Genomic DNA, 25,149 nt, shown 5'->3' on the forward strand with positions numbered 1-25,149 from the left:
GAAGGTACAGGAGGAGGAGGTGGGGAAGCCCTGGACTCTTCACTCTCCAATCCTGCAGCCCCCTCCTGCACCTGACTCTCGTCTCCCAGTTGTTACAGGTCCCCCCAGATCACGGATCCCTTCTTCCAAGTCAGTCTCCACTTCCACTTCTGCCGGTGCCCACTTCTCAATACCCAGCCACCACTCCTCTGTGTCCAGCCAGTCCCTGACACTAAGCTGGCTACCCCCCTCCACCCTCAAAGGACTTAATTATTTCTGTATCCATGTAACAATCAGGTTAGAAGGAAGGGTTTTGGTTTGCTTCAATGCGTACCTCCACGTCAACATTAGGAGAGCTCTCCCTTGGATCGTAGTCATATAGTGCCACCATTCTCCTGGTCGATGCTGCAGGCTGACGGCCGCTCCTCCTGTTCCTTTCTGTTCCAGCCAAAAGGAGGAGAAGCTATCACAGTTACTTTTAAATATATGTCACCACCATGCAACTGTGACATAAACGAGGGAGCAACCCCACCTGAGACCTTGTTCGGTAGCAAGTCACTGATTTTACAATGGACACAATGAAATAGTTTCTAACTCTGAGGTTGGCTCTGCCTTTTGATAGTGCTGTTCAGATTAGCCTTTGCCAACCTGGTGCCCTCCTGGCCTTTTCGGGAGTTGTAGTCCAAAGCCTCTGGAGGGCACAAGGTTGGCAAAGGCTGGTTCAGACGGTCAGGGACCTGGGTTTCATCTGTATCCAAACCACTTCCGCCAAATGGACTGCTCTCCTGACTTAGCAACAGAGGGTAGAAGAAAGAACATGAGAACACAAGAAGAGCTGGATCAGGCCAGTGGCTAGTCTATATCAGGATCCTGTTTTCATAGTGGCCAGGAAGACGCCCCCCATATAGCAGCTTACAACATATGCTTGTAGTCTTCAAGAATGGGAAAGAACCACAAGTGGTTCATGGGTGCACCAATGGTGGTGGGAAGCTACCGCTAAACTGAAGCTAAAAGGCAGGGCTCTAAATTCATCTTGATTTAAGCCTCTGCAAACAGATCCTGTTAACACCTTTGCCTGGTAGAAGAACGAAGGCTCCTTCAAGACCTTTCATGCTGTAACAGAAACATTATTTACACCAGAAATATACACATTTTCTCAATGAGCGACAAGAGCAAACGTGGTTTGAGCAAAAGCTGCAATGTTTAGACACCGACATTAAACATTTCTCAGGGGAAGTTCTGGAATGGCCTTCCAAACGACATGAATGGGGCATGGTCCTTGCAACTGGCAAAGGAAAACCATGCTTGTTTAGCATCAGTATCTCATGAAGGATGCTTTGGAGCAGAGATAGTGGGGAACAGTATGAAAACTGATGAAAGGGAACTTGGGACAGGGACTCCATGTCTGATGGACCAAGAACATCAAGGATGAAGAACGTTTGGGATTGGTACATTTTTTGTAAGAAAGAAAGGAATGTATAGCATCGCACCACACCACCTGGGAGCTGGCATTCTTTGGAGGAGACTCAATTCCACAGCTGGAATGAAGCTGGAATCTTGGTTTAGCTAGCAACTGAGCTCTGGTCCCTGCAGATGTCTAGGCAGCCCTAAACATCTTTGAACAGCCTTATAAAGAGGCACCAGATCCCCTTTAAAGATGCACAAAAACTGATCCCCAAGTTGGAACAAGAAGTCAGGTTGTTTTCCCCTGGAGCTGAACCACTATTTCAGCTGGTCCAAGGTGCTGGTTGTAGCACTTTCATGAATGATGGAGGAAAATAACCAGTCTCAGCTGTGCAAAGGATGCAGGAAAATAGGGACTGGGGGGGAGGATGCTCAAATGAAGGAGAGGGTTTGCGAGTTTAAAGACTCCTTTTCTCATCACATCTTGCGTTGACCCTGTTCTGAAAGAGTTGCCTCCCTTGAAGATGCAGACCAGGATCCAAAAGAAGAATGAAAGTAGTTCCATGAAGCCACAGGTGCGTATACCTTGTGTTGCTTTCATCAGCAGTCCCTTGACAACACACTACAAAACCACCCTACACAGTTCTACGGCTCCTGGTGGTTATACCTTATGATTCTGGCAGGGTACATGGGATTAACCTGCTAAGCCTCAAGACTTTCCCCAGGGCTGTGTGTATTCCAAATATTCATGTTTGGAAACCTATTACAGTGGACACTCAGGTTGCGAACGTGATCCATGCGGAATGCACGTTTGCAACCCACAACGGCGCGTCTGCGCACATGCGTGTTGCGATTTGGTGCTTCTGCGCATGTGCAACTGCCGAAACCTGGAAGTAACCCATTCTGGTACTTCCAGGTTTCAGCGGTCCGTAACCCGAAAAAACGCAACCTGAAGTGTCTGTAACCCGAAGTACGACTGTATTTATTTATTTACATTCTAAGAAATCTTAATTTTCATTTACTTAAAGAAAAAAAGTCTAGTCCTTATGGCTGTGGATCAGTGCTTGGTGAAAATGTAGAAGGCCTTCTCTGGCAGTGGCAAGGAGGTAGTTTCAGGGCTTAATTTGCCCTCCTTGCCTGCTGCCAAACATCTCCAGAGTAGTACAGAAAGAATCTCACACTTTTTATCATCAGGGAGTCCTTACCAACATTAACAGGTCTGATGAAGACCGGTGTACCTTGGAAGGTGCTGTACTTCCCTTCACCATAAAGGTAAAGGGACCCCTGACCATTAGGTCCAGTCGTGACCAACTCTGGGGTTGCGGCACTCATCTCGCTTTATTGGCCGAGGGAGCCGGCGTACAGCTTCCGGGTCATGTGGCCAGCATGACTAAGCCGCTTCTGGCAAACCAGAGCAGTGCACGGAAATGCTGTTTACCTTCCCGCCGAAGCGGTACCTATTTATCCGCTTGCACTTTGACGTGCTTTCGAACTGCTAGGTTGGCAGGAGCAGGGACCGAGCAACGGGAGCTCACCCCGTTGCAGGGATTCGAACCGCCAACCTTCTGATCAGCAAGTCCTAGGCTCTGTGGTTTAACCCACAGCACCACCCACATCCCTCCCTTCACTATAAAGGTAAAGGTACCCCTGCCCGTACGGGCCAGTCTTGACAGACTCTACGGTTGTGCGCTCATCTCACTCTAGAGGCCGGGAGCCAGCGCTGTCCGCAGACACTTCCGGGTCACGTGGCCAGTATGACGAAGCTGCTCCGGCGAACCGGCATCAGAGCAGCACACGGAAACGCTGTTTACCTTCCCGCTATAAAGCGGTACCTATTTATCTACTTGCACTTAAGGGTGCTTTCAAACTGCTAGGTGGGCAGGAGCTGGGACCGAACGACGGGAGCTCACCCCGCCGCAGGGATTCGAACCGCCGACCATACGATCGGCAAGTCCTAGGTGCTGAGGTTTTACCCACAGCGCCACCCGCGTCCCTCCCTTCACTATAGGCTTCTTTAAAACAGAGGTGGGCTGGCTACCCATCAGGAACCCTTTGGTTGTGATTCCTGCATTGCAGGGGGTTGGTAGGTGACCTGTGAGGTCCCTTCCAGCTCTACAATTCTCTGATTCTGCTGTGGAATTCTGTGGGGGATATTCTAGGCCAGTAGCTTCCAAACTTCCTCACCCCCCAGACCACTGGAGAATTGCTTACAAGACCATATGATTGATTTTCCTGCCAGAGCCGGCCCACCCATGGTGCAGGGCGAGGCAGCTGCCTCGGGCGGTGGAAATGGAAGAGGCAGCACTCCCTTGAGTCCATCCCACTGTCACTGCAGAAACAACTTAGGTAAGGGAGGCTTTAGCAGCAGAAGAACAACAAAACCTTCTGCTGCCCAGCTTTGAGTGTACCCAACCCCTAGGGGCTGAGAAAAGCTCTGCGGAACTCCATTCTCCATGAGATACTTAATCTCACGGTTGTGGGTTCGAGCCCCACGTTGGGCAAAAGATTCTAACTCACAACTATTAAAAGTAGCCAGCAGAGCTGCACAATGACTGGACCAGAGGCACCTAATGAATGCTCACATTTTACAGGTGAGGAGCACCCTTTCTGCTGCCAGTATCTGATGGGATGCCTAAAAGGAGTATCAAACAAGCCAGCTCAAAGCACTTTGCTTCGTCAACAGCTTGAATCAGGTTGTTGGGTTGGGGGTTGGTTGGTTAGTTGGTTGGTTTTAAGCACAGACCTCTTTTGGACTTTCTGGACCTGCGGTGTGCAGAGTGTGAGCTCTCTTTGAAACGGTTGCAGTTGACTTCGGGAAAAGAACAAACGAAAGAAGAGAAGATATGAAGCTGTTAAGAAGGAAGGTACGGCACTTTCAAAATGTGGACTTTCAAGGACGGAGACCAGTTGGGTGGCAAAGCAGCACCTCCTTTTAACCACCCCATGTGTTTGTCTTTATCACAGAGCCATTGTTGCACTGAGGGTGGTGTAATCCATCATGGTCAAGGGGTTGGTTTGCTTTTCCACATCCTCAGGATCAAAGGAGACCCCAACATGAACAACAGAGGATCAAAATCAGATTCCAACCCACTTCCCCAAACCCCTTTCAGGCCAAAGGAGTTAAACCATTATACTTCCTTTAAAACAACAAAAACTTAAGGTTCCTGGCCAAACTAGCCACAACATTAGCTGCATGGAAGGCACACATTTTTTGTTTTCTAAATAAGCAGCTGCAGCGAACCCATGCATTTGAAGCACATTTCTTGCTCGCTCTCCTGCCAAAAAGAACTTTGGGAACTGTAGTTTGCCAAGGGTGCTGGGAATGTATCCCCGTGAGGAGTGAACTACAGTTCCCGGGATTTTGGGGGGAGGTCAGGTGCTTTAAGTGTGTGCAGCCAGCTTCTTTCAACCTCTGCTGACAAAAATAGATGGAAGCTGTTGTTTGTCTTCCAAGGAAAGCTCCTTTGGGTGCCCCCTTGGGGAGGGTGCAGTGCGGGGAGGACAGAAAGTTAACCCCCCCCCATAATCCCGAGACAGCTCAGGCTGTCCTACAGCTGCTATTTACATAACTGAAGAATGTGCATGTTACCAAGCAATTAACATTACATCTAATTCGGCCCTTTGCCTCTCTAGTTTTTGAACCTGAGCTTATTCTGAAGACTACTTCTGTTTCCTACACAGTGATGACCTGCCTGGTCCAGAATATTGTGCGATTCCGGTCATGACTCAGAGCTGCAGGCAGGGGTCTCCAATGGGAACAACAAGCAGGGTGACCCAGACCAACTGGCAATGCAGAACATGCCATGCAGACTCCAACCATTCAGAAGATTGACATCTCTGAACCGATGAATTGTTAGCAGTGGTTGTGTTTTAAAGGTCTCAGTAGGGGGGAACAAACATTTCTATTTGAGTTTTGTTAGCCCTTATTCGTGTTCACCAGGAGTGGGGAGCCTAAAGGCCAAGGGCCAAAGGCCAGCCCCCCAGGTCTCTCTATCTGGAACTCGGTAGTCTCCTCCTCAGGCCACACCCCTCACAGACCCTTCTTGGCACCCAAAGTGGTTTTGCCTGGCTGGATTGTGTCCTTGAACTCTGGGTAATGCCTAGCACTTCAGTTAGCGAGGTGTGCGTTCGAAAACCAGTCTACTGTGCAAAGGCCAAATAGGCATTTGCTGCCCTGCCCACTTTGGCCTTGGCCCCCAAGACCTAACGCGGCCCTTGGGTTGAGAGGTTCCCTACCCTTGGCTTACGCAGTAATCTGATTCTGGGCAGATTTATCCTACTTGACCGCAGGCCTACTGCTGAACTGGGGAGCATTTCTACAACTGTTGCAGACAGAGTCCCAACGGCGTGATGACAGCTACAGGTGGCCTCCCTTACCTATTTTCTCCACAGGGGTGTTCAGAGGGAGGAACCCTTGCTTCAGAAGCTGCTCCATCATAGCTTCGTCGTCGGCTTGGATTTCAGAGACCATATTGCAAGGAATAAGGCCCAGCCTCGCACAGGTTTCCCCCCGGTAAAATCCATCAACGTCTTTATCGCCGTACACCTGATGTTGATCAGGGATGAGAAAACAAACAAATGACTTACTCAGTTGGGCCAAGCAGTTAGGCATTTCTGAAGTTTGTTTGTTATTTGTTGTTTGTTTGTCAAGGAAATAAACAACTATCTGACTTTTAGAAGGCATCTGAAGGCAGCCTAGTTTAGGGAAGTTTTTAATGTTTGATGTTTTATCGCATTATTATTATTATTATTATTATTATTATTATTATTATTATTATTATTATTAGAACCACCCAGAGTGGCTGGGGGAACCCAGCCAGCTGGGCGGGGTATAAATAACAATTTAAAAACAACAACAACAACAACAAAAACAAATTTTTGAGCTTTCCTCCTAAAGGTAAAGGTAAAGAGACCCCTGACCATTAGGTCCAATCGCGGATGACTCTGGGGTTGTGGCGCTCATCTCGCTTTACTGACCGAGGGAGCCAGCTTCCGGGTCATGACTAAGCCACTTCTGGCGAACCAGCGCAGCACACGAAAACACCGTTTACCTTCCCGCCAGAGCGGTACCTATTTATCTACTTGCACTTTGACCTGCTTTCAAACTGCTAGGTTGGCAGGAACTGGGACAGGAACAGGCAAGTGAGGGCTGACTGAATGCACATTCAGCCCTCACAGACTGGCCCCCACGGGTAGCAGCCATAACTGGTTCTAGCCCCAATCCTGCATGAGTGTGCTCTGCTTCTGCTTGACAGGCCATACCTTGATAATCTGCCCTTCTTTAAACGGGAGCTCCTCTTCAGCCGCATCAGGATTGGGAGACATGGTCAGTGGGTCGTAGTCGAAAAGGGCAACGAAAATCCGCGTGGAAACCTCCTCTGCACCAGGGTCAGTTTCAGATTCTTCGTAAATCTCTGGGGACAGACGCTCTCGGCTACAGTACCCATCTGCAAAATCAAGGCCAGAGGCCAGAAAGAAAGTTCAAGTACGCGTGAGGGAGCAGCATTGCGAGGTGATCTTTGACAGCCCTCCATGCAGGTGCCTCTCAATCTCATTCAGCAAAGACCCCAACTTGTTGCTAGGAAGCAAAACTGACAGAGGATGTGAGAACATAGGAAGAGAACTCCTGGATCAAGACAGAGGCCCACTTAGTTCAGCATCATCCATCTGTCAAAGGCTAATTTAATGCTTCTGAGAAGGCCACAAGTAGAGCATGAACGAAATAGCCTTCAGCAGCTGATATTCAGAGGCACGGTACCTCAAAACATGAAGGATTTATTAAGCTGTCACGATTAACAGCAAATTTGTCTATTCCCCCCTTTTAAAGCCATCCAAGCTACTAGTCATCCTCACATCTTGTGGCAGAGAGTTCCGTAAGTTAATCAAAGGCTGCATGAAGGCAGTACTTTATTTTGCTTATCCTGAGTGTGCTGCCAGAAGCAATTTTATTAGATGAGCCCAAGTTATGGTACAATGGGAGAGGGCAGAACATTCTTGCTCTAGCCACAAAAAGCACTGGCACCAAAAGCAGAGGCCCAATGTCTGTGTTGTAAGCAATTTAGAGTGGACATTTATGCAACGTGAAATTAGAGAAAGAGGACACAGATTTTTGCATAAAACTTACACTTGCTAATTTATAGGAACAGATGCAAATTTGGGAATCATGGCTGCAAGTGAATTAGAAATGCAATACAACTCACCACAGCAAGGGAGACGTGTGTCCCGGTGGTCCTTGTCTGCTTGCCCTGGCTCCTGCTCTCCCTTCTTAGCATACATTATTAACTTTAAACCTGACTTAGTTAATAGTTCAGTTGGTAGTACATGAGACTCTTAATCTCCGGGTCGTGGGTTCAAAAAGATTCCTGTATTTTAGGGGGTTGGACTAGATGATTATTGTGGCCGCTTCCATCTACAGTGGTACCTCTAGTTGCGGACACGGTCCATTCTGGGGTGCCGTTTGCACCCCGAAAAGTCCGCAACTAGAGCAGCGCTTCTGCACAAGCATGGAGTGCAATAGAGCGCTTCTGTGCATGCGCAAAGCACCCAGAATGCTTCTGTGCATGCAGCAAAACCTGGAAGAATACACGTCCAGGTTTGCCGCGTTCGCAACCTGAAAATCCGCAACACGAACCTACTGCAACTAGAGGTATGACTGTATAGAAATTATCATTGTCATTATTTATTTGTGTTGAAGGCAGGTTTGGACTGGAGAGCCCTTCAAACCCAGCCAGATGGGCGGGGTATGAACAATAAATTATTATTATTATTATCACCATCATCATCATCAACAACAACATCATCATCAAAGAGTGGACATGTTCAAATAGAGGACTGTCCTCTGTAAAGTAAGACACAAGGTCATGGCTACCCTATAGCAATCCTGCGTTATAGTCTGCTGTTCATAGAGGCTGTCAGTGCTCATGTGGACACTGTGGATGGCACAAGGGTGGGTGGTATTTGATTCAGCTTGCATTTAAACCAAACCTACTTGATTTGCACTTCCTGAAACAAGGCACAGGCAGAGATACAAAAATGCTTCACACTGGGGGGGTGGGGGGATGCTTTTCCTATTGTGTAGCTTAGGGGAAATCGCATACAGAAATACATAGATTAGGAGAAATTCACACTGAAAAGTTTGTTTAAATGAGGTAAAGGGACCCCTGACCATTATGTCCAGTCCTGACCGACTCTGGGGTTGCGGCGCTCATCTCGCTTTATTAGCCGAGGGAGCCGGCATACAGCTTCCGGGTCATGTGGCCAGCATGACTAAGCCGCTTCTGGCAAACCAGAGCAGCACACAGAAATGCTGTTTACCTTCCCGCCGGAGCGGTACCTATTTATCTACTTGCACTTTGACGTGCTTTCGAACTGCTAGGTTGGCAGGAGCTGGGACCGAGCAACGGGAGCTCACCCCGTTGTGGGGATTCGAACTGCCAACTTTCTGATCAGCAAGCCCTAGGCTCTGTGGTTTAACCCACAGTGCCACCCGCATCCCTGTCTTAATGAGGACTCAAAAAGAAAAAGTAAAAGCGAATAGATGTGAAAATCGCAATGCTGGAAAACTGTGAGGATCCCAACTGGACAGATTAGCCCCTCCCTACTGGACAGATTGCCTCGCTCCAGTTTATGAACAACAGGTGCAGCCAGTTGCTCACATGGCCCTAAAATTACAGCTCTGCTTGAGTACTCAGGGCCTGACCCCCACTATGGTACATGGTTTTGGGGACATCCATTTGGGGATCAGATGGGCTCCAGCCACACATTTAACCCTGCTATGATGAGGCAGCTGTCTCAGGACCCTCATTTCCCAACAGTCCACACACCCTGCCTTTGTGTCCATGAGAGAGATGGAATGTATTGCGTTTCCATTTCAGTTCTAACCATCGCTTCCAAATCTACTTGTCTTTTCCTTCTGAGTGTAACCTCCCCTTGGGACGATCTCACATTTATTATGACAAATATTCATAAAAAGTGACATGAAATGACCAGGCAGCCTTAAGGCTCGACTGCAGTAAAGCGGGGCCCCCGGGAAGAGAATAGTAAGTGGAATTTGCAACAAAAGGTTGCAGTGTATTGTTTTGCTGTTCAGGATTCCAATCATCCAGTTCAATTTCCCCCCCCTCCACCCTGTACCCCATCCCGCAACCCCAGTAAGTCAGAATCCTGTGGCCACTGAACACACTGCTTTGAGCCCCTTCAACTTGGGTCTCCCACCCATCCAATTAAAGTTGCTTTCATTATTCTGCAAATCTTAAGGTTCCCCCAATTCTTCCCTCTTGTGGGTGGGTGGTGCCTAGACATGGGTGAACATTTTTAATAGCTACTGCTATTCCCTTTGGCCATACCAGTTTTTATATCATTCCCTCCAGCGGACAAAACTATTTGTTTGTTTGTTTATTTATTTCCCATCCTTCTCCATAAGGTCCCAGGATGAGGGACAGCATTAAAACGATATTACAAACCATTTAAAGCAACTTACAACCATAAACATAAGGTGGGTCCTGAAAACATATACAGTGGTGCCTCGCAAGACGAAAAGAATCCGTTCTGTGAGTCTCTTTGTCTAGCGGTTTTTTCGTCTTGCGAAGCAAGCCCATTGACAGATTAGCGGATTAGCACTATTAGCGCTATTAGCGGCATTTAGCGGCATTTAGCGGCTTATCTGCTTATCGGATCAGCTGATAAGTGGCTTAGCGGCTTAGAAAAGGGGGGGAGGGGAAAAAACCAGCAGGAACTCGCAAGACATTGTCGTCTTGCGAGGCAAGCCCATAGGAAATTCGTTTTGCGAAGCACCTCCAAAACGGAAAACTCTTTCGTCTAGCGAGTTTTCCGTCTTGCGAGGCATTCATCTTGTGGGGCACCACTGTACCTCAAAGTGCCCAAAGCCAGGATGGTTTCTTTAATTGCCAAGTTGGGGTGCTAGAACTACTTGCTCTCTCCAGCAATAAATTAGCTGATCTCCTTCTGCCTGGAGGGGTTAAGACTGGCCCCTGGGCTATTGTGTCCCCAGCCACCAGAGAAATTTGCAGTTGGCAGGAGGGCTTCTGCAGATTGGCATGTTTACAGTCCACCAGTCCCTGCCCTTAGCTTCTCCTGCCTCCTTTCTCCAGAGACAGAAGCTTGGAAGCTACACTGCATGGGTGTTTGCTAGGTACCTTAACAACACCCCCCCTGCACTGTTACCCTGTGCTGCAGATCAGAAGGGTCCAACTCCTACCCATTAGCTCCATAGGTGACCTTCGGTCAATAGTAGCAGTCTCTCAGTCTAATCTATCACACAGGATGCTTTTGAGGATAATTTTGTGGGGGGCGGGGCGGGGAAATCACATAGGCTGCCTTGAGCTTCTTGGATGAAAGGCAGGATATAAGTGCAATAAAAAATAAATATTAATAAAAATCTATCTATTCATCCATCCATCTCCCACTTGCAGCCCATGCAATTCACACAATCCCGCACATTTTTACAGTCAAAGTCATCACATGTTAACTTTTGCAGAATATTTGGCCATTGCAGACTAATTTCCTGGAAACTCTCTGTGTTGGCATCCCTCCCCCAACCCCACATGCCTTCCTCTAACTTCGACTGGTTTCAATGATTTTTTTTTCCAAGTTGCCATTAGCATTAACCAAAGCAAGTGCTGGTGCGTTCACAAGGAAAGTCGACTTGTGAGGACTTCATAATTGGTGGTGGGATAATAACTGTGGGAAGGGCCTCTTAGTTCCCCGTTCCCATTTCCCTATCTCAAGTGTTTACATTAGAGTCTCTTTGATGAGTGAAGTGCTCCAAGCAAGACCCCTGGACCGAATCTTCAATGAGGCCCATGGCAAAATGGTACCACAGAAACTTTCAGTGCATAGATAGCTACAGAGAAAAGTCTTACTGCAACTTTAGATACAATTTACTGAGCAGAGCAGTTGGCCTTTATTAGCCTTTAGCTCCCCTGAACATGCCTTCGCCCGGTCAAAGTGGCTGTCTATGCACAAGAAGACCACACTTGAGAATTGACCACAAACACTCTAGTCTATATTATGGATGCAATCCACAGCAGACAGCGTCCACCCCATTCCCTTTGGAATCCAAGGAACTTAAGACAAGTGACATGCTGAGATCCCATTCAGCTTTTGTGCATGGGATGGGAAACCTGTGGCCATTCAGATGTTGTTTGGCTGGGGCTGATGGGATTTGGAGTCCATCAATGCCTGCCTTAACAGTGTGCTGGATCTGGGGCTGGTCTAGATGCGAAAAAGGCATGTGTTTTGCTTTTAACCAAATTTTGAATTATAGTTCCATGGATACAATTGAATGCCATTTTGAATCAAGACTGAACCTTCCAAAACAGCAATGATTTCAACCACCGAATTAAAAAATGCACAGATTTTTTGAGTTTCTTAGGATTCCCAAGCAACGCTGGGTATGAAGCTCTTGACACCTCTAATTGTATGGCTAATTCTTCTTGGGTGGGGTGTAATGACCTTTTCTGCAGTTCAGCACTACCTCAATGCAACCCCACACCATCAAGTGTAGCCCTAGGCCTGGCGCCTGCAATCCAATGGCAATTTGATCACACACCCTTGATGCGATTCCTTGACACCACATAGGAAGGTAAGTGCATGTATCTTTGTCGGCACACTGATTTCAGTGGTTTCCAACAGACCCACACAGAGAAGTCTAAAGCAGTGTTTCCCAACCGGTGTTCCGCGGCACACTACTGTGCCGTGAGACATCGGCTGGTGTGCCGTGGGAGGGAGGCGGGCGAGTCGGGCGGCGAGAGGCGGCGGTGGCGAGGATCCGCGTCGAGCCGGGGGCGGCTCCGCGGTGGTGGTGCCGAGCGGCGGGGCAGCGCGCGCAAAAGGGAGGAGCGCGAGACAGCGGAGGAGGAGGCCGGCATGTCCGGGCAGCAGCAGCAACAGCAGCAGCAGCAACTCCCGGCGACGGCTCCTCAAGCCCCGCCGCCGCCCCCTCCTCCGCCCGCTATCGCCGCCACCACCACAACAGCCGCCGCCGCCTTAGCTGCCGCCGTCCCTCAGTCCCTCGCTCTGCTGCCTCCTCCCACCCCGGCAAGGGGGAGGGAAAAAACTTTCACTTTTGTGCGTCCCTCCCGGCGTGACGCTGCGCGCTGACGTCACGGGGCGGGGCTTTAATGGTGGTGTGCCGCGAGATTTTTTTCCGGTAAACAGGTGTGCCGTTGCCCAAAAACGTTTGGGAAACACTGGTCTAAAGGATGCTGCCCATGTGGTCTTCCTTGTGTGCTTAAGGAAGCCTTTATACTTACCGAGACTGGCAAGGGAGTATCTGTAGAGAGGAACACCAGCCATGCCAGTAGAAGTATATGTAAGAAGGTCTAATTCATTTCCCATTTGAGAGGGATGGGGGAACATGTGGGCCTCAAAATGTTGTTGGATTCCCAGCTCCCATCAGCCAGAAAGTCCAATAACATTTGGAGGGCCACAGGTTCCCCATTCTTGCATTGCAAGAACCTGCAACATTGCCACCACTCAACCCACGTTGAGGTGGCACATGGTGGCATCCCACAAAGTGGCCGGTTCTGTTCACAACAAAAGAGACTGCGCATAGAGGGGACATATCTGCCATGGGCACACCTGCATGAGACGTGGCTGCCACTAGCAGGACCCGTCTGCTCACCTAGTCGTTCAAGGTCAACATTCACCACTGGCATCCCCCAATGCCTTTTGCATATACATATTTTTTGTTCAACAGAACACCACATTTTCGGAGAGGTGCCGCCTTTTTTAAGGGGGAAAGTTACTGAAACGTCATTTCCAAGCAGCAGGAGGGCAGACAAAATGCATGGCAGCCAGACAATGAGGGGAAGGAAGGCCAGCCCCAAAGCCTTGCATTTGTTCTTTGTATTTGCTTTTTCTTGTAAAGCAGGTGGGAATGTGGACAAGGGGGTAGCATATGGGACAGAGGGGTATATGAGGACCACACCCCCTAAACACACACACACATGCACACACCAGAAGTAAGTTGCCAAACCAAGATGGTGGGGAAAGGAGGAGAGGGAGACTCTAGGTCATGGGATGGGGAACCTGTGGCTCTCCAGATGTTGTTCAACTCCCATTGACTTCTGCCAACATGGCCAGTGGTCAGGGATGATGGGAGTTGTAATGCAACAACATCTGGAGAACCAGAAGTTCTCCATCTCTGTTCTAGGTGCACAAAAGTTTACTTTTATTAGGCCCACTGAGGAATGAAAACAAATTCATTTTCATGGGGCCTCCCCACTTACTGCTTCCCAAAACAAGATGGTGGCAAGATGCCTCTGGGATGTGGCCTGTGCCCAGGGAAAAGAGGATTTACCCCCTTGTAATAATGCTTTTCTATTCTCCTCCATTCATCAGTTTGCACTGCGTTGCATTACACGCCTCCAGAATGCTCAGAGATCAAAGCATCCCTGTTTTGAATCAATACCACACCCTACTTGCAAGCAAGTCCCGTTGATTTCGGCAGTGCTTGGTACTGGTCTACATGGCCTCAGCGCCATTTTGGTAGCAGGGAGGCCTGACGTTCAGATCTGAGCTCTGCTAACAGCGGGGCTCCATGACATTTTTAGAGGTGAAACAAATCCTATCCGCATGCAGGCTTCTGCCAGACTTGGACATTAATTAAATTTGAAATTCTCAGAGAGAAAGCCTAACCCTGTGCATGCTTTCTTGGACACACGTCCCACCAAGTTATTAGGATTTCCCCCCAAAGCAATGGTGTGTCACGGGGTTGCACGATCAGAATCTGCTCACTGCCCTGGTGTTGTCGATTGGCTCCCACCTGAGCATCCTGCACCTGCATTTCGGCAACAGAAGCACTTAAGGTGAGGGTACAAGCGGTCAAGTGCTTGGATCATGTCCATTGGGATTGCACAGCCAAGTAGAAAGGTGGGGGGGAGGGGGGCAGAGAGAGGATGGGGTTCATGCAATGGGTGGTGCTTTTGACTCGTTTCAATGTGGAAAGCTGATGGCATGGGCAGGGAATGGGGCCAGATGACCAGAAAGCTTTCTCCTCCCTAAGCAAAACTTACCTGTTCGAAAAGAGGGGAAAGGAAAGCAGGACAAGACTTGCCTTATCAAAGAGGGGGCGAGGGAGGGGCGGGCTCGGCATTCGGCGTGGCATGCAACGTCGACATACAGAGATGGCGCTCATTTCACACGCAGCTCTGAAAAAAGCAGCCCTTTTTTGTTTGGCACAAAGGACGAAGAAGGGTTTTGGCATACCGTATCTATAGTCAGAGGCCACGGTACGTTGCCGGCACCATTTCCTGTGTCCGCCAATGCTGCGATAATAAGCATCTTCTCTTAGGGGGGAACTATGCCCCTCACTACCTGACCGAGCACCTTCACTGTTACTGTCCATTGTAATCTCTATGGAGAAAAACGGAATGGTCTATTAAGCACGACTCCGGTTACCCTTCCCTTGTAGAGGCTTCCGCACGGCAAGGCTCTCTGCCCGGCTCTGGTTTCCCTTTGGCTGGGACGTTGGCCACCATGCACCTCAAAGCATTCCACAAAAATGTTAAGAAGGGAGGCCAAATGCTCATCTTGGCCCAGCCGACAGGATACCCAGAAGCCCAGAAGAAGCACCTGAGCAGAAACACCACTCTCCTCACCTGTGGCTTCCCAACAACTGGTGTCTGAAGGCAGGCTGCTTCTGACAGTGGAGGGAGCACACCACCATCACACCTAGTCTGGTACCCTCCAGGTGTTTCTGGGCTCCAGCTCCCACCATCCCTGGCTGTTGGCCGTGCTGCCTGGGGCTGATGGGAGTTCGAATCATCAACCCACCCTTGGAGCCCACCAACATCTGGAACACCATCAATTCCTCTTGCACGTGCTAATCTAATAAAACGCATCACCTTGCTTATTTTGGAAGGCCTGATTCACGCTTTAGGCTGTTTTGTTCTCTTTTTGGGTAGAAAGGTGGTTCTTCTCAACAGCTGAGTGAGATGAAGTAGCCATATGATGTGGGTGGGGTGGGGGAGAGAGTAATTCACATGGCAAAACTGCCAGTGTAATGCAGTCATTAGAGTGTTGATTTCAGGGATCTGTGTTCAAATCCTCACTTTGCCACGAAGCCCGCTGAGCGGACTTGGGCCAGTCGCTATCCCTCTTCCTAGCCTACCTGCTGGGGTTGTTGTGGGTATAAAATGTGAGGGGAACAATGTACACTATCCTGAACTCCTCAGAGGAAATGGTGGGCTAAGAGACAATAAATAATATCAGCGGATCCTCGAAAAATATGTCAGCAGTTCCTCCCAACCCCAAAGCTGTGGCACTTGGCTGTCTTACCATAAACCAGGCAAATGATGATGGGAAGGCACGAGGCTGAGGCTTGTTTGTGTAATAATAAATCATAGTGTATCATCGCTATGTACAAATTCAGCCTCTCCATGTTTGATCAATTTCCCATTGGCATTCTATAAATGTGGAAGCTCACAGGTTCCTCTCAGGCCATTGTGGACTTTTTTGTTCATAATTTTTTGTTTGTTAATTATATACTCTTCTGCATCCTCAAACTATGGAGAAATGCCTGACTTAATTTCGGCGGCCCTGGTTTCACAAGGACTCAACCTCTTGAGTTTACTGTTGGTGGTGATGATTATTTAACCTTTATGAGAAATGGCAAAGGTACCTCATGCTCTGCCAGAGAACATGAGGTGCGTGAGGAGAAGCCGCCTCAAACGGGTTTATCCCTCTGGGGAACAGAAGAAAGCTAGCCAGGCCACTGAAAGGAAACCGCAGGGACACAATTCATATTTCAGGTTTTCTCATTCAGATTGTTGGGTCTTCCTTGTTGGGTACTCTTGACCAAGCTCCAAAAAAAAAAAAAAAAAGTATTATGGAGGGGGAAATGCAATGTGCTGATGAAGAGGAATGGGAAGATGGATGCTCTGATGGGTGAATCAATGAGGAGGATGAGGGCAATTCCGTACACCTACAGCACATCAAACAGAGTTCAAGTGACATAGGTTTTCTCGGACAAACCTAGCTATGCCTCCCCCTAGCCAGGGGCCTGATATGGTTCACACAGAAAATTTTTCTACCCCCCGTCACCAGACCCCACTGATTTTGGCAACAGTGGTTTGTGGTCCATTGCTCATCTGCACGAACCATCTGTGTGATGTGTGTGCATGTGAAAGGGGCTGTGTGAGAGTGTGGCTAGTTGGGAGCAGGGTGACTATGGCCCCTGGGTTTTTTTTAAAAAGTGGGGGTGGGTAGGGGCGAGCTATAAATGGTTTAAAGTGGAAGAAAACTGCCTTCAGGCTGAGCAGAAGGGCAGACAAGGCAGACAAGGATCTTGACAATTGAAAATCACCTCCAGAGTTACAGGCTATTTCTTACCATGGTGGCTGCTGCCCATTAGGACCAGTAGAGCGGAAAGCAGGGAGGTCAACAATAGGGGGAGCCAGAGCCAATGGCAGCCTAAAGGTAAAGGACCCCTGACAGTTAAGTCCAGTCGTGAACGACTCTGGGGTTGTGGCGCTCATCTCACTTTACTGGCTGAGGGAGCCGACGTTTGTCTGCAGACAGTTTTTCCGAGTCATGTGGCCAGCATGACTAAGCAGCTTCTGGCGAAACCAGAGCAGCGCATGGAAATACTGTTTACCTTCCCGCCGGAGTGGTACCTATTTATCTACTTACACTTTGACGTGCTTTCGAACTGCTAGGTTGGCAGGAGCTGGGACCAAGCAACGGGAGCTCACCCCGTCACGAGGATTTGAACCGCCAACCTTCCGATCGGCAAGCCCAAGGCTCAGTGGTTTAGACCACAGTGCCACCCACATCCCAATGGCAATTAGAGACAACTAATTTTAGTTTTGCCTCGTCCCCATCCTCCTCCCACCAGAAGTACTGAAATTGAGGAGGAAGAATAAGCTGCCTCAAGCAGAGCTACCCCCCTGAATTGGTTGTAAGTAGAGATGGGAAGGCCTGGGAAAAAACCAGAAAAATTGGGGGGAAATCAGCCCCCCCCATTTTTTCCAAAGCCATTTCCCTCCCGGAAAAATGAAAACAAAAACCAGTTTGATATAGTTTTAATATTCCACATATCGCCCCCCCGTTCCCCCACCCCAGGCCTTCCCACATTTAGTTGTAAGTAAGAAGAGACAGGTAGGAGTTGAATGAGGGCCAACTGAGGCTGTTGGAGTTGTGCTCCACTCATCGTAAGGGACCAGCCCCCACTGATTTGTTGCATCCCATATTTTTCCCTTGTAGGGGAAAAAGCAGTGGGGGCGGGGGGGGGATGGAGGGTGATTTTAAGCAGCCCTTTCCATTCCTTCACTCAGTTTCTGCAGCCTTTGGAAGCTGCTTTCAGGTGTTTTCTTTTTGTAAAGGGTGGGTAAAATAACATGTAAGTAGCAAATAGCATCTAGTTTGGCTGATAGTTTGCTGAGAGATCAAATCCTTTGTCTGAGCTCCTTTAGATAATATCATCCCCCCAGGGATCCATGGAGAAAGGCTAATCAAGTTTCAGCTTGTGCTGTAGGTACATGCAGGTCCCGCTTCCCAAACACAGTGTGTTTGCATAACAAGTTGACGATTTCCATTGATTCCTATGGGGAAGTTTCTAATGTGTTCCCAATCACAGATTGTTGTCCCGAAAAATGCTGTCTGTTTGTCTGCTCATTCCCCCTCCCTCTGATCCTCAGCCAACCAGCAAAAGGCAAACAAGGAAGTAAAAAATGCTTTTTGTTTGGATATCTGAATCTGCAGTATGTAGAGCAAGTCTGGGGGTACGAATTCATTGTGTTCAGATAAGTGAACTTTCACATAGCGAGCGTTCAGAAAGTGGGACCTGCGTGTACATCCAATACAGCCACACACCAGTTTGTTTTCACCAAGTGCAGTGTGTCCACTGACACAGCCTGAAATTGTCCTAGGTGTGAGCAGGACATATTGGGCGATCACATCCAATTGCCGTGCTGCAATTTGAAAACCCACCATTTACGAATCACAATGATGTGGAAAGTACAGAGGCATTCTCCTGTGTGTGGAAGTGGAGCAAAAGTCCCTCTTAAAATAAAATAAAAAGCCAAGAAACTCTTCTTATTAAAAGAGCTGCTCCACTATCTTCCAACTCTGCAATTCCATGGGGATTCTTTAGTTGTGGTTCCCGCATTGCAAGGGAACACCATATGACCCTTGAGGTCCCTCTATGATTCTATGAACTGACGGAAAGATGGTCAATAAGAAAGGCTTTGCACCCCATTTCCCAGGCCTCCCAATTCTATCAAAATTGAGAGAAGACATACGGGCACACTGTCTTCATGGGACAGTATTGCGTAAAAATATACCTGGCGGACATGGGGGCTGCCTGTTCAAATGCGTCCATGCATTGATGCACATGCCAGCACACAGGAAGAAAAGCTTTGGGGGCCTTCTCTCTTGTGTACTCGCTGAGTAGGAGTGGAATGGCATAGAGGAGTATCCAAATTACACAGCATGCCCTCTGCCCCGCCCCCACCGACAGGACTCTGTAGCGGTACGGCCCTGGCAGGATGCTACCACCCGCCTCTCGTGACAAACCTGGGTTGTACAAGCAGAGTGGTTCATCCGCTCGGCAGTTTCCTCCCCAAAAGTCTCTCAAGCTAAATATCCAGTGGGAATATTCCTATGCAGACAGAAATGTGCCATTGCTGTTCCTTCCCACTGTATCAAAATCAAGGTCAGGAGCTTGATTTGGGGACTTCCCTTCCTGCCAACCCATCTCTGTGCTTCCCTTCCAACAAGCAACACAACATGTACCAGTCAGGCCAACTAACCAATGGAAGGGACCAGCATGGGCCGCGACCGCTGTGGTCCTCCCGCGCTTCTGTGAGATATTCTTTGACCCCGGTGCTCCATCCTGTCTGGTCTTCCGGAGGATGATGGGTTACTCAAAAGCTAAGAACCAAAATAAATAGGAGGAAGAGAGAGAGAGAGAGAAGGGGAGGGGAGAGACAGGTTTAAAAGTTACACAGCTGTACACATGTCAGTAAAGGGTGGGGGCGGGGAGAGGAAGAGGGCAGGGCATGTGAAATTAACAGAAAATCAAGTCAATCATTAGCTCTAAAGGCAACTAAACTTTGTTTTTAACTGAAAGGTTAGCTGAAAAGAAGAGGACAGATGCCCAGTAAACCTGGAAAGGAAAGAAACAAACGAAAGAAAAAAAGTTTGCTGGCCTGATGTGGTACATAACTTTGCAAACAACAGTCGCACATTGGAACAGAAAAAAGGAGAGTTTTAAGACATTCTTTTGCCTTTGTCGTTGCCACTAAAACATGCTTCCGGTCCCTTTGATCCCTCCTCGAAGTGGACTGAGGCTCTTCCCCCAGAGCTGCGAAGAGTGGATTAGCCTGTATTTATTTGATCTACTCATTTCACTCCAGCCAGACTCTGTCGTTTTTTTTGCAGCATCGCCATCCATCCATCCATCCTCCTGTCATTCCTTTCCCCCTACTGTTCAGACTGTGGCCACCTCTAGGCTTTTAAAAGTCATTAATGCTTGCAGGAAGTAGGGGGAGGAGAAGAAGAAGAAAACGAGATCCCAAAACCTTCTCAAATTAATTTATTTGTTTCCCCCTTCAAAATTGCACAGCTGTCACACTCGGCTTGCTAGTTTGCTGGAAATGGCACCACCTTCTAAGGCTCTTCGGGGGTCAGCTTTGTAACAACCGACATTAATTGGAGAGAAGGAAGGGGTGGGGGAGAGGTAGGCACCAATTTTGTTAGTGGATTATTTAAAAGAGAGAGACTCCACTGAAAATAAACTGCTGGCCTAGTTAATGCAGAAGCAGCTAATGCTGAATCTACAATCATCAATTGAGGTAGAATGTTTCTGACATGCCCATTCTCTGGATTATTGCAGTCCTTAAAAAGCGAGCAAGCCATTCTTGGTGTATTTGGAAGCACGGAGGTCTATGACAGACGATATAAAGGCTTTGCAAGCATAGCTGCCCCTCTTGTGGATTAAATATGGAACTGCAGCAACTGTTCCCAGGTGTGTGTGTATGTGTGTGTGTTTTGAAACAGCCAAGGAGAGCAAAAGCTCTTTTGTGTGTGTGTGTGTGGGGGGGGGTCTTTCTCCTGCATGCAGAGATGCAGTTTGCAACTTCAAAGGCAAGAAGAGATGGTTTTTGTTGTTTAAGAGTGAGGACGGTGGATAATAGAAACACAATGAATTTTGTTAACTCCAAAGCCCTAGGTCACTGTCGCTACAGGACAGGACAGGAGAGAGACTGTTCTTAGTACTTGCCCAGAGATAAGGGTTGAAGAAAAAGAGAATTCGTCCTTGAAAGTCTAGGAGTGAGGGAAGCAAAAACAAGATGACAAGATGGAATATTTAAAGCAGACCTTAAACAAACAGAAGAGAGAGAAAAGGGGGGTTTGAAATAAAGTTAGTGTTTGGCAGGGGTGGTTGTTTAAACCCCAAGTTATAAATAAAATCCCTTAGTGGTTATATTTTAAGGAGCACAATAAAAAAGAAACAAAGAAATCGTTGGAAAAAAATTATAAAAGAAAGAACAACCCCAAATGTTAGGAAAATGGTAGTTCAGCTAACCCTTAATTAAAATTTAGTTTCAGTTGTCCTTTTAAAAAAGGAAGGGAGAAAACAAAAGCCAGTATCTATTTGTTGATTGATTATCTGTGAGGGGTTAAAAAAAAAAAATCATCGTTGTAAAGCAAATTAGTCCCATTTCATTATGGCACAAGATTTTTTAAAAAACATAAATAAATAATAAAAAATAACAATAAAACAGAAGCATTAAGAAGCCTGTGAAAGCAACATAGATTAAAAAAAAGAAATTAAATACGTGGGAAAGAATGAGGAAAGAAAACGCAAAAGAGGAACGGGAGCAGGGAGCTAGAGACACATGCTGAGGATGAACTCTTGAGAAAACAAAAAGGAGAAAAAGGAAGTAAAGAGGTTGATTTGGCAAGCAGATGTTTAGAAGGAAGTTTTTGTATTTCAACACACCAGAGGGTCTTTGGGCTCTCGGTAGGAGGATGGCCTTGCGGAAGGTGCCCTAACGTCATTCCCTGCCAAGGGGCCACTCCAGCCTCCCTGATAATCTTCGCGCATCAAATTATCTGCTCTATTACACCAGTGAGGCTCGCACTTCCTCTCATAATAAGATGGCTTGCTCTCCTCGCCTTGGGGCTCTAGAAAGGAAGGGAAGGGGTCTCCAAAGTCTTCTTCAATGCTGCTCTGCCTCGTCAGCGTCCTGCGGCGGGCAAGCAGTGGCCGGGGCGGCGTCTTTCGGCAGGAGCAGCTCCCGCCGGCAGCACAGCAGCTGGGCGCGACATTTGCGGAAGCCGCGTCGTAGGTGTTGCGGAAGCTGAAGCGCGATTCCTCTTCCTCGCTGCCGCAGTCCAGGCCGCTGTCTGGGCTCCTTGTGGAAGACCTGCTGTAGGTATAGCCTCTTTCGCCTGCATCCTCCAAGATTCTCTGCTTCGCCGGGTGCCAGAAGTTGTGCTGTGGGTCTTGGTGGTAAGCTCTGGCAGATCTACTCTCTCTAGCTACTGCGCTCCTCATTTTGTGGGCCATCCCTAAACCCTGCTTGTGCAAATGTTCTGAGTGATCGCCGTCCTCTTCAGCTACTTCGGGGATACTGAACAGCTTTTTACTGTGGTGGATCTGCTGGGCAAAATCAGGCTGCTCCAAAAAAGCTGCTTCAATTCTCTTATTCGTATAACATTCCTTTAAAAGTGCATGTGAGATTTTTTTAAAAAGGAAAAAAAAAACGGACCAAAGAATAGGCGAGGAGAACAAATAAGTGTGTGATTTGAAAAAAAAAAGAGGAAGGAGGGAGGAAAGAAAAAAAAATAAAGACAGAATTAGTTTTAGAGCAATGGCGAACAGAAAGCATGCAGCTTTTATTCAGTGAGTAAAGATGTCATGCTTTGAATGGGAATCTGTGAAAATAAAAGACATGATTAGGAAGTTGCTCAGTGTTGTATTTAGTGCAAGGATGTCAATACAGCAGGCTGATATATTGAGGCTCTAACAAAGAACTGAAAACCAGGCACTTGGAACAAAGAAGTGGATGCTGCACAGGAGATCTCCTTGGTATGTGGGGAAGATGGGGTATTTGCCTATGTCATAATTCTCCCCTCTGCTTTCCTCCAATCTGTAGACTGCGCTCTTCAGTTAGATTTATCTCAGTGCAAAATCTCCTGTCCTGTCCACACATTAAAAGAAGCTAGATGAAGAAGGGGGTTGGACTCGATGGCCCTTGTGGTCTATTCCAACTCTATGATTCTATGATTCTATGATTCTAAGAACAGAAACTTACTAGCATGCATTTGCATGCTGAGAATAATTCCTAGAATGCACATTAATGCTCCTTTTCCATTGAAGGGGGAAGAGGACTACAAATGCCCAGTGATTAACTAGGATATTGTCATCTGCTTGTTTAGCACTGTGCCTATCTAAACTGAGTCCTGTAAATCTACACTGTGATACCCAGTTTTAAGGGGATTAACATTTTGGTACCTACCAGATGCTAGATAAATTACCAACAGGAAGGCAGAAGAATCAGCACCAGGGAGAGCTCCAAGGTAGGAGAGGTGTTGGTTTTCATATGTCTCTGCTCCTTGTTTTAAAGAGCACCCAACTTTTTAAGCTTAACATTATTTGAAATTGGCTTTCTGTTAGATGTTCAAGGCAAAAGAATACAAACTACGCCTGAAGAAAATATTTCCCTGGCACGTGGCAGACTGGAAGGGGTGCAGAGAGATGGGATTGGCCTGCTTTGAAGTACCTGGTTCCTGCCAGCAAGGTAATTCTAGGAATATGTGTGACTGTGTGCCTGGTTTTTCTTGGGGCAGCAGGGCTGATAAGGGGCAGAAATTTGAAATTATATAGAACGTGATTCCTTAGTGAGGATTTGAGGTAACCGTTGGTAAGTCTCTGGCTGTTTTTGTATACAGCGTGGTGGCCTAGGATCTCCAACCACTTTCTTCTTCATTTGAAGATGCTGCTGGTCCATGAAAGCTTTGGACCATCCAAGCCTACTCTTGAGTAAGTCAGCAGCTCCTCTTTCTTTCTCTATCCTATCCTTTGCATAGAGGATTTCCCCATCTCATAGTTGCTTTTTACCTTGAGAGTGTTATGCGATGTTATACTGACTCGCCTCCTCCCTCCATCCTCCATCTGCATCTCTGAGTACAGCTCTTCCTCGTCTTCTTCCATGATGTCGGACAAGTCGGAGCCCCGGCTGCTCTCAGTATGGTACTCCTCCCCATGGCAATAGTGGGGCTGTTGGGGGGTGGGGTGGGGGGAGAGGGAGAAAGAGGGGCGAACAAAGCAAGATGCGACTTTCAAAATTCAAATCAAGGCCAACCTCAAGAGGTTGAGGTGGGGCAGCTCCCAAGAACCTCAGCACCACCACCAGGGCTGCAGGCATTTGCGAAACCAAAGGACTCTCCAATACCAGCTGCAGACTACACCATCCTGGGGATATTAGCACTTGTTTTAAAGCACACACAAACAAACAAGCAAGTTTCTTCACGCCGTGACTATGGCTCACGCCTGGCGCTCAAGCTCCTGCAGTTGCACCAGTTACCTGCTTCCCGAGCTCGGAGCCTTTTAAGAAATCATCGACGGAAGCCCCTCTCCTCTTGACACGCGGCGAGTCATAGCCATCTTCTTCTTCGTCAGAGTTTGCGTAATGCGCAGCGCCGCTCCTTTCGCTGAACACGCTCCTTCTCTCCAGCTGTGGAGTCGAGAACAGGGAACGTGGTGAGGGAAGAGCTCCTCTCTAAGGATGGAGGGGAAATTGGATGTGAGGTCTGTGTGCTCTGGTGGTAGGGATGGGGAAGGCAATTCAGTTTGCACTGAAAGGCAAGCCCATTTAATCTGCACAGTCTTGGTTGCTCAGTTGGTAGAGCATAAGACTCTTAATCTCAGGATCATAGTTCGAGCCCCATGCTGGGCAGAAGATTACTGCATTGCAGGAGGTTAGACTAGATGACCCTCACGGTCCCTTCCAACTGCAGTTCTATGATTCTTCAACACATTCACATTGCTTTGGGGCTCCTCATTTCCCCAGTTGGTAGGAAGTTTAAGGGCAGGAACCAATATCAGGGATGGGGAAAATTATGGCCCTCCAGACATTTCTGGACTACAACTCTCATCATTGGACATGTTAGCTAGGGCTGATGGGAGCTGAAGTACAACGATGGTTGGAGGGCTATCGGTTCTCCATCTCTGCCCTACAGTGTCATGTGAGGACATTGGGGGACTTTGGGTGTGTGCTATATCTGTTGATTTACAGATTTAAAAGGCACAGGGAAAAGTAGGTAGATAGCACTGTTTTTAATAGCACTACCAGGTTCCTCAAAGCAACAGCATGTTCCCCAAGCTTACCTGCTTGCTCCCCTCTCAAGGCCCACCAACCAAAATCATTGTTAAAAAAAGAAAGAAAAATATTCTCTCCTTCATTGGCTATATTCCCAGCTTCCTCCCCCAGCTCCATCCAAGTAAGTGGATGCGTGTGCTTGGAGTGGGGTGCCCAACAGCTAGCTGCCAATCAGAACTCTTACAGAGGAATATCCAATGTGGTGGCCTCTAGATGATTCTTGACTCCCATCACTGTATACCATTGCCCATGCTGGTTGCGGCTGATAGGAGTTGGAGTCCAACAACACCTGACAGGGACCACATTGGTTACCCCTACTCTCCTATCTCATTCTGCTTCCATGGGTAAAGGTAAAGGGACCCTTGACAGTTAGTCCAGTCGTGGACGACTCTGGGGTTGCAGTGCTCATCTT

The 25,149-nt window shown here is 47.9% G+C and overlaps 1 protein-coding gene across 14 annotated transcripts in view; it reads right to left on the minus strand.

Moving 5' to 3' along the window:
* Window positions 1-25,149, minus strand: part of RIMBP2 (RIMS binding protein 2) — a 209,581-nt gene that overhangs the window by 12,802 nt on the left and 171,630 nt on the right. For 5 of the 14 annotated variants that reach the window (XM_081174663.1, XM_081174666.1, XM_081174654.1 and 2 more), the window contains 8 exons: window positions 23,943-24,092; window positions 23,477-23,635; window positions 21,353-22,075; window positions 19,158-19,278; window positions 14,614-14,760; window positions 6,646-6,830; window positions 5,761-5,929; window positions 314-417 (listed from right to left, as the gene is read on the minus strand). In XM_081174663.1, the coding sequence (XP_081030789.1) occupies window positions 314-417; window positions 5,761-5,929; window positions 6,646-6,830; window positions 14,614-14,760; window positions 19,158-19,278; window positions 21,353-22,075; window positions 23,477-23,635; window positions 23,943-24,092 (1,758 nt within the window). The remainder of the gene's footprint in view (window positions 1-313; window positions 418-5,760; window positions 5,930-6,645; window positions 6,831-14,613; window positions 14,761-19,157; window positions 19,279-21,352; window positions 22,076-23,476; window positions 23,636-23,942; window positions 24,093-25,149) is intronic. The other 9 variants (XM_081174660.1, XM_081174665.1, XM_081174664.1 and 6 more) reach the window with 5 other exon arrangements.

The sequence above is a fragment of the Podarcis bocagei genome (genome assembly GCF_964188305.1).
Source record: "Podarcis bocagei genome assembly, chromosome: 16".
NCBI lineage: Eukaryota > Metazoa > Chordata > Lepidosauria > Squamata > Lacertidae > Podarcis > Podarcis bocagei.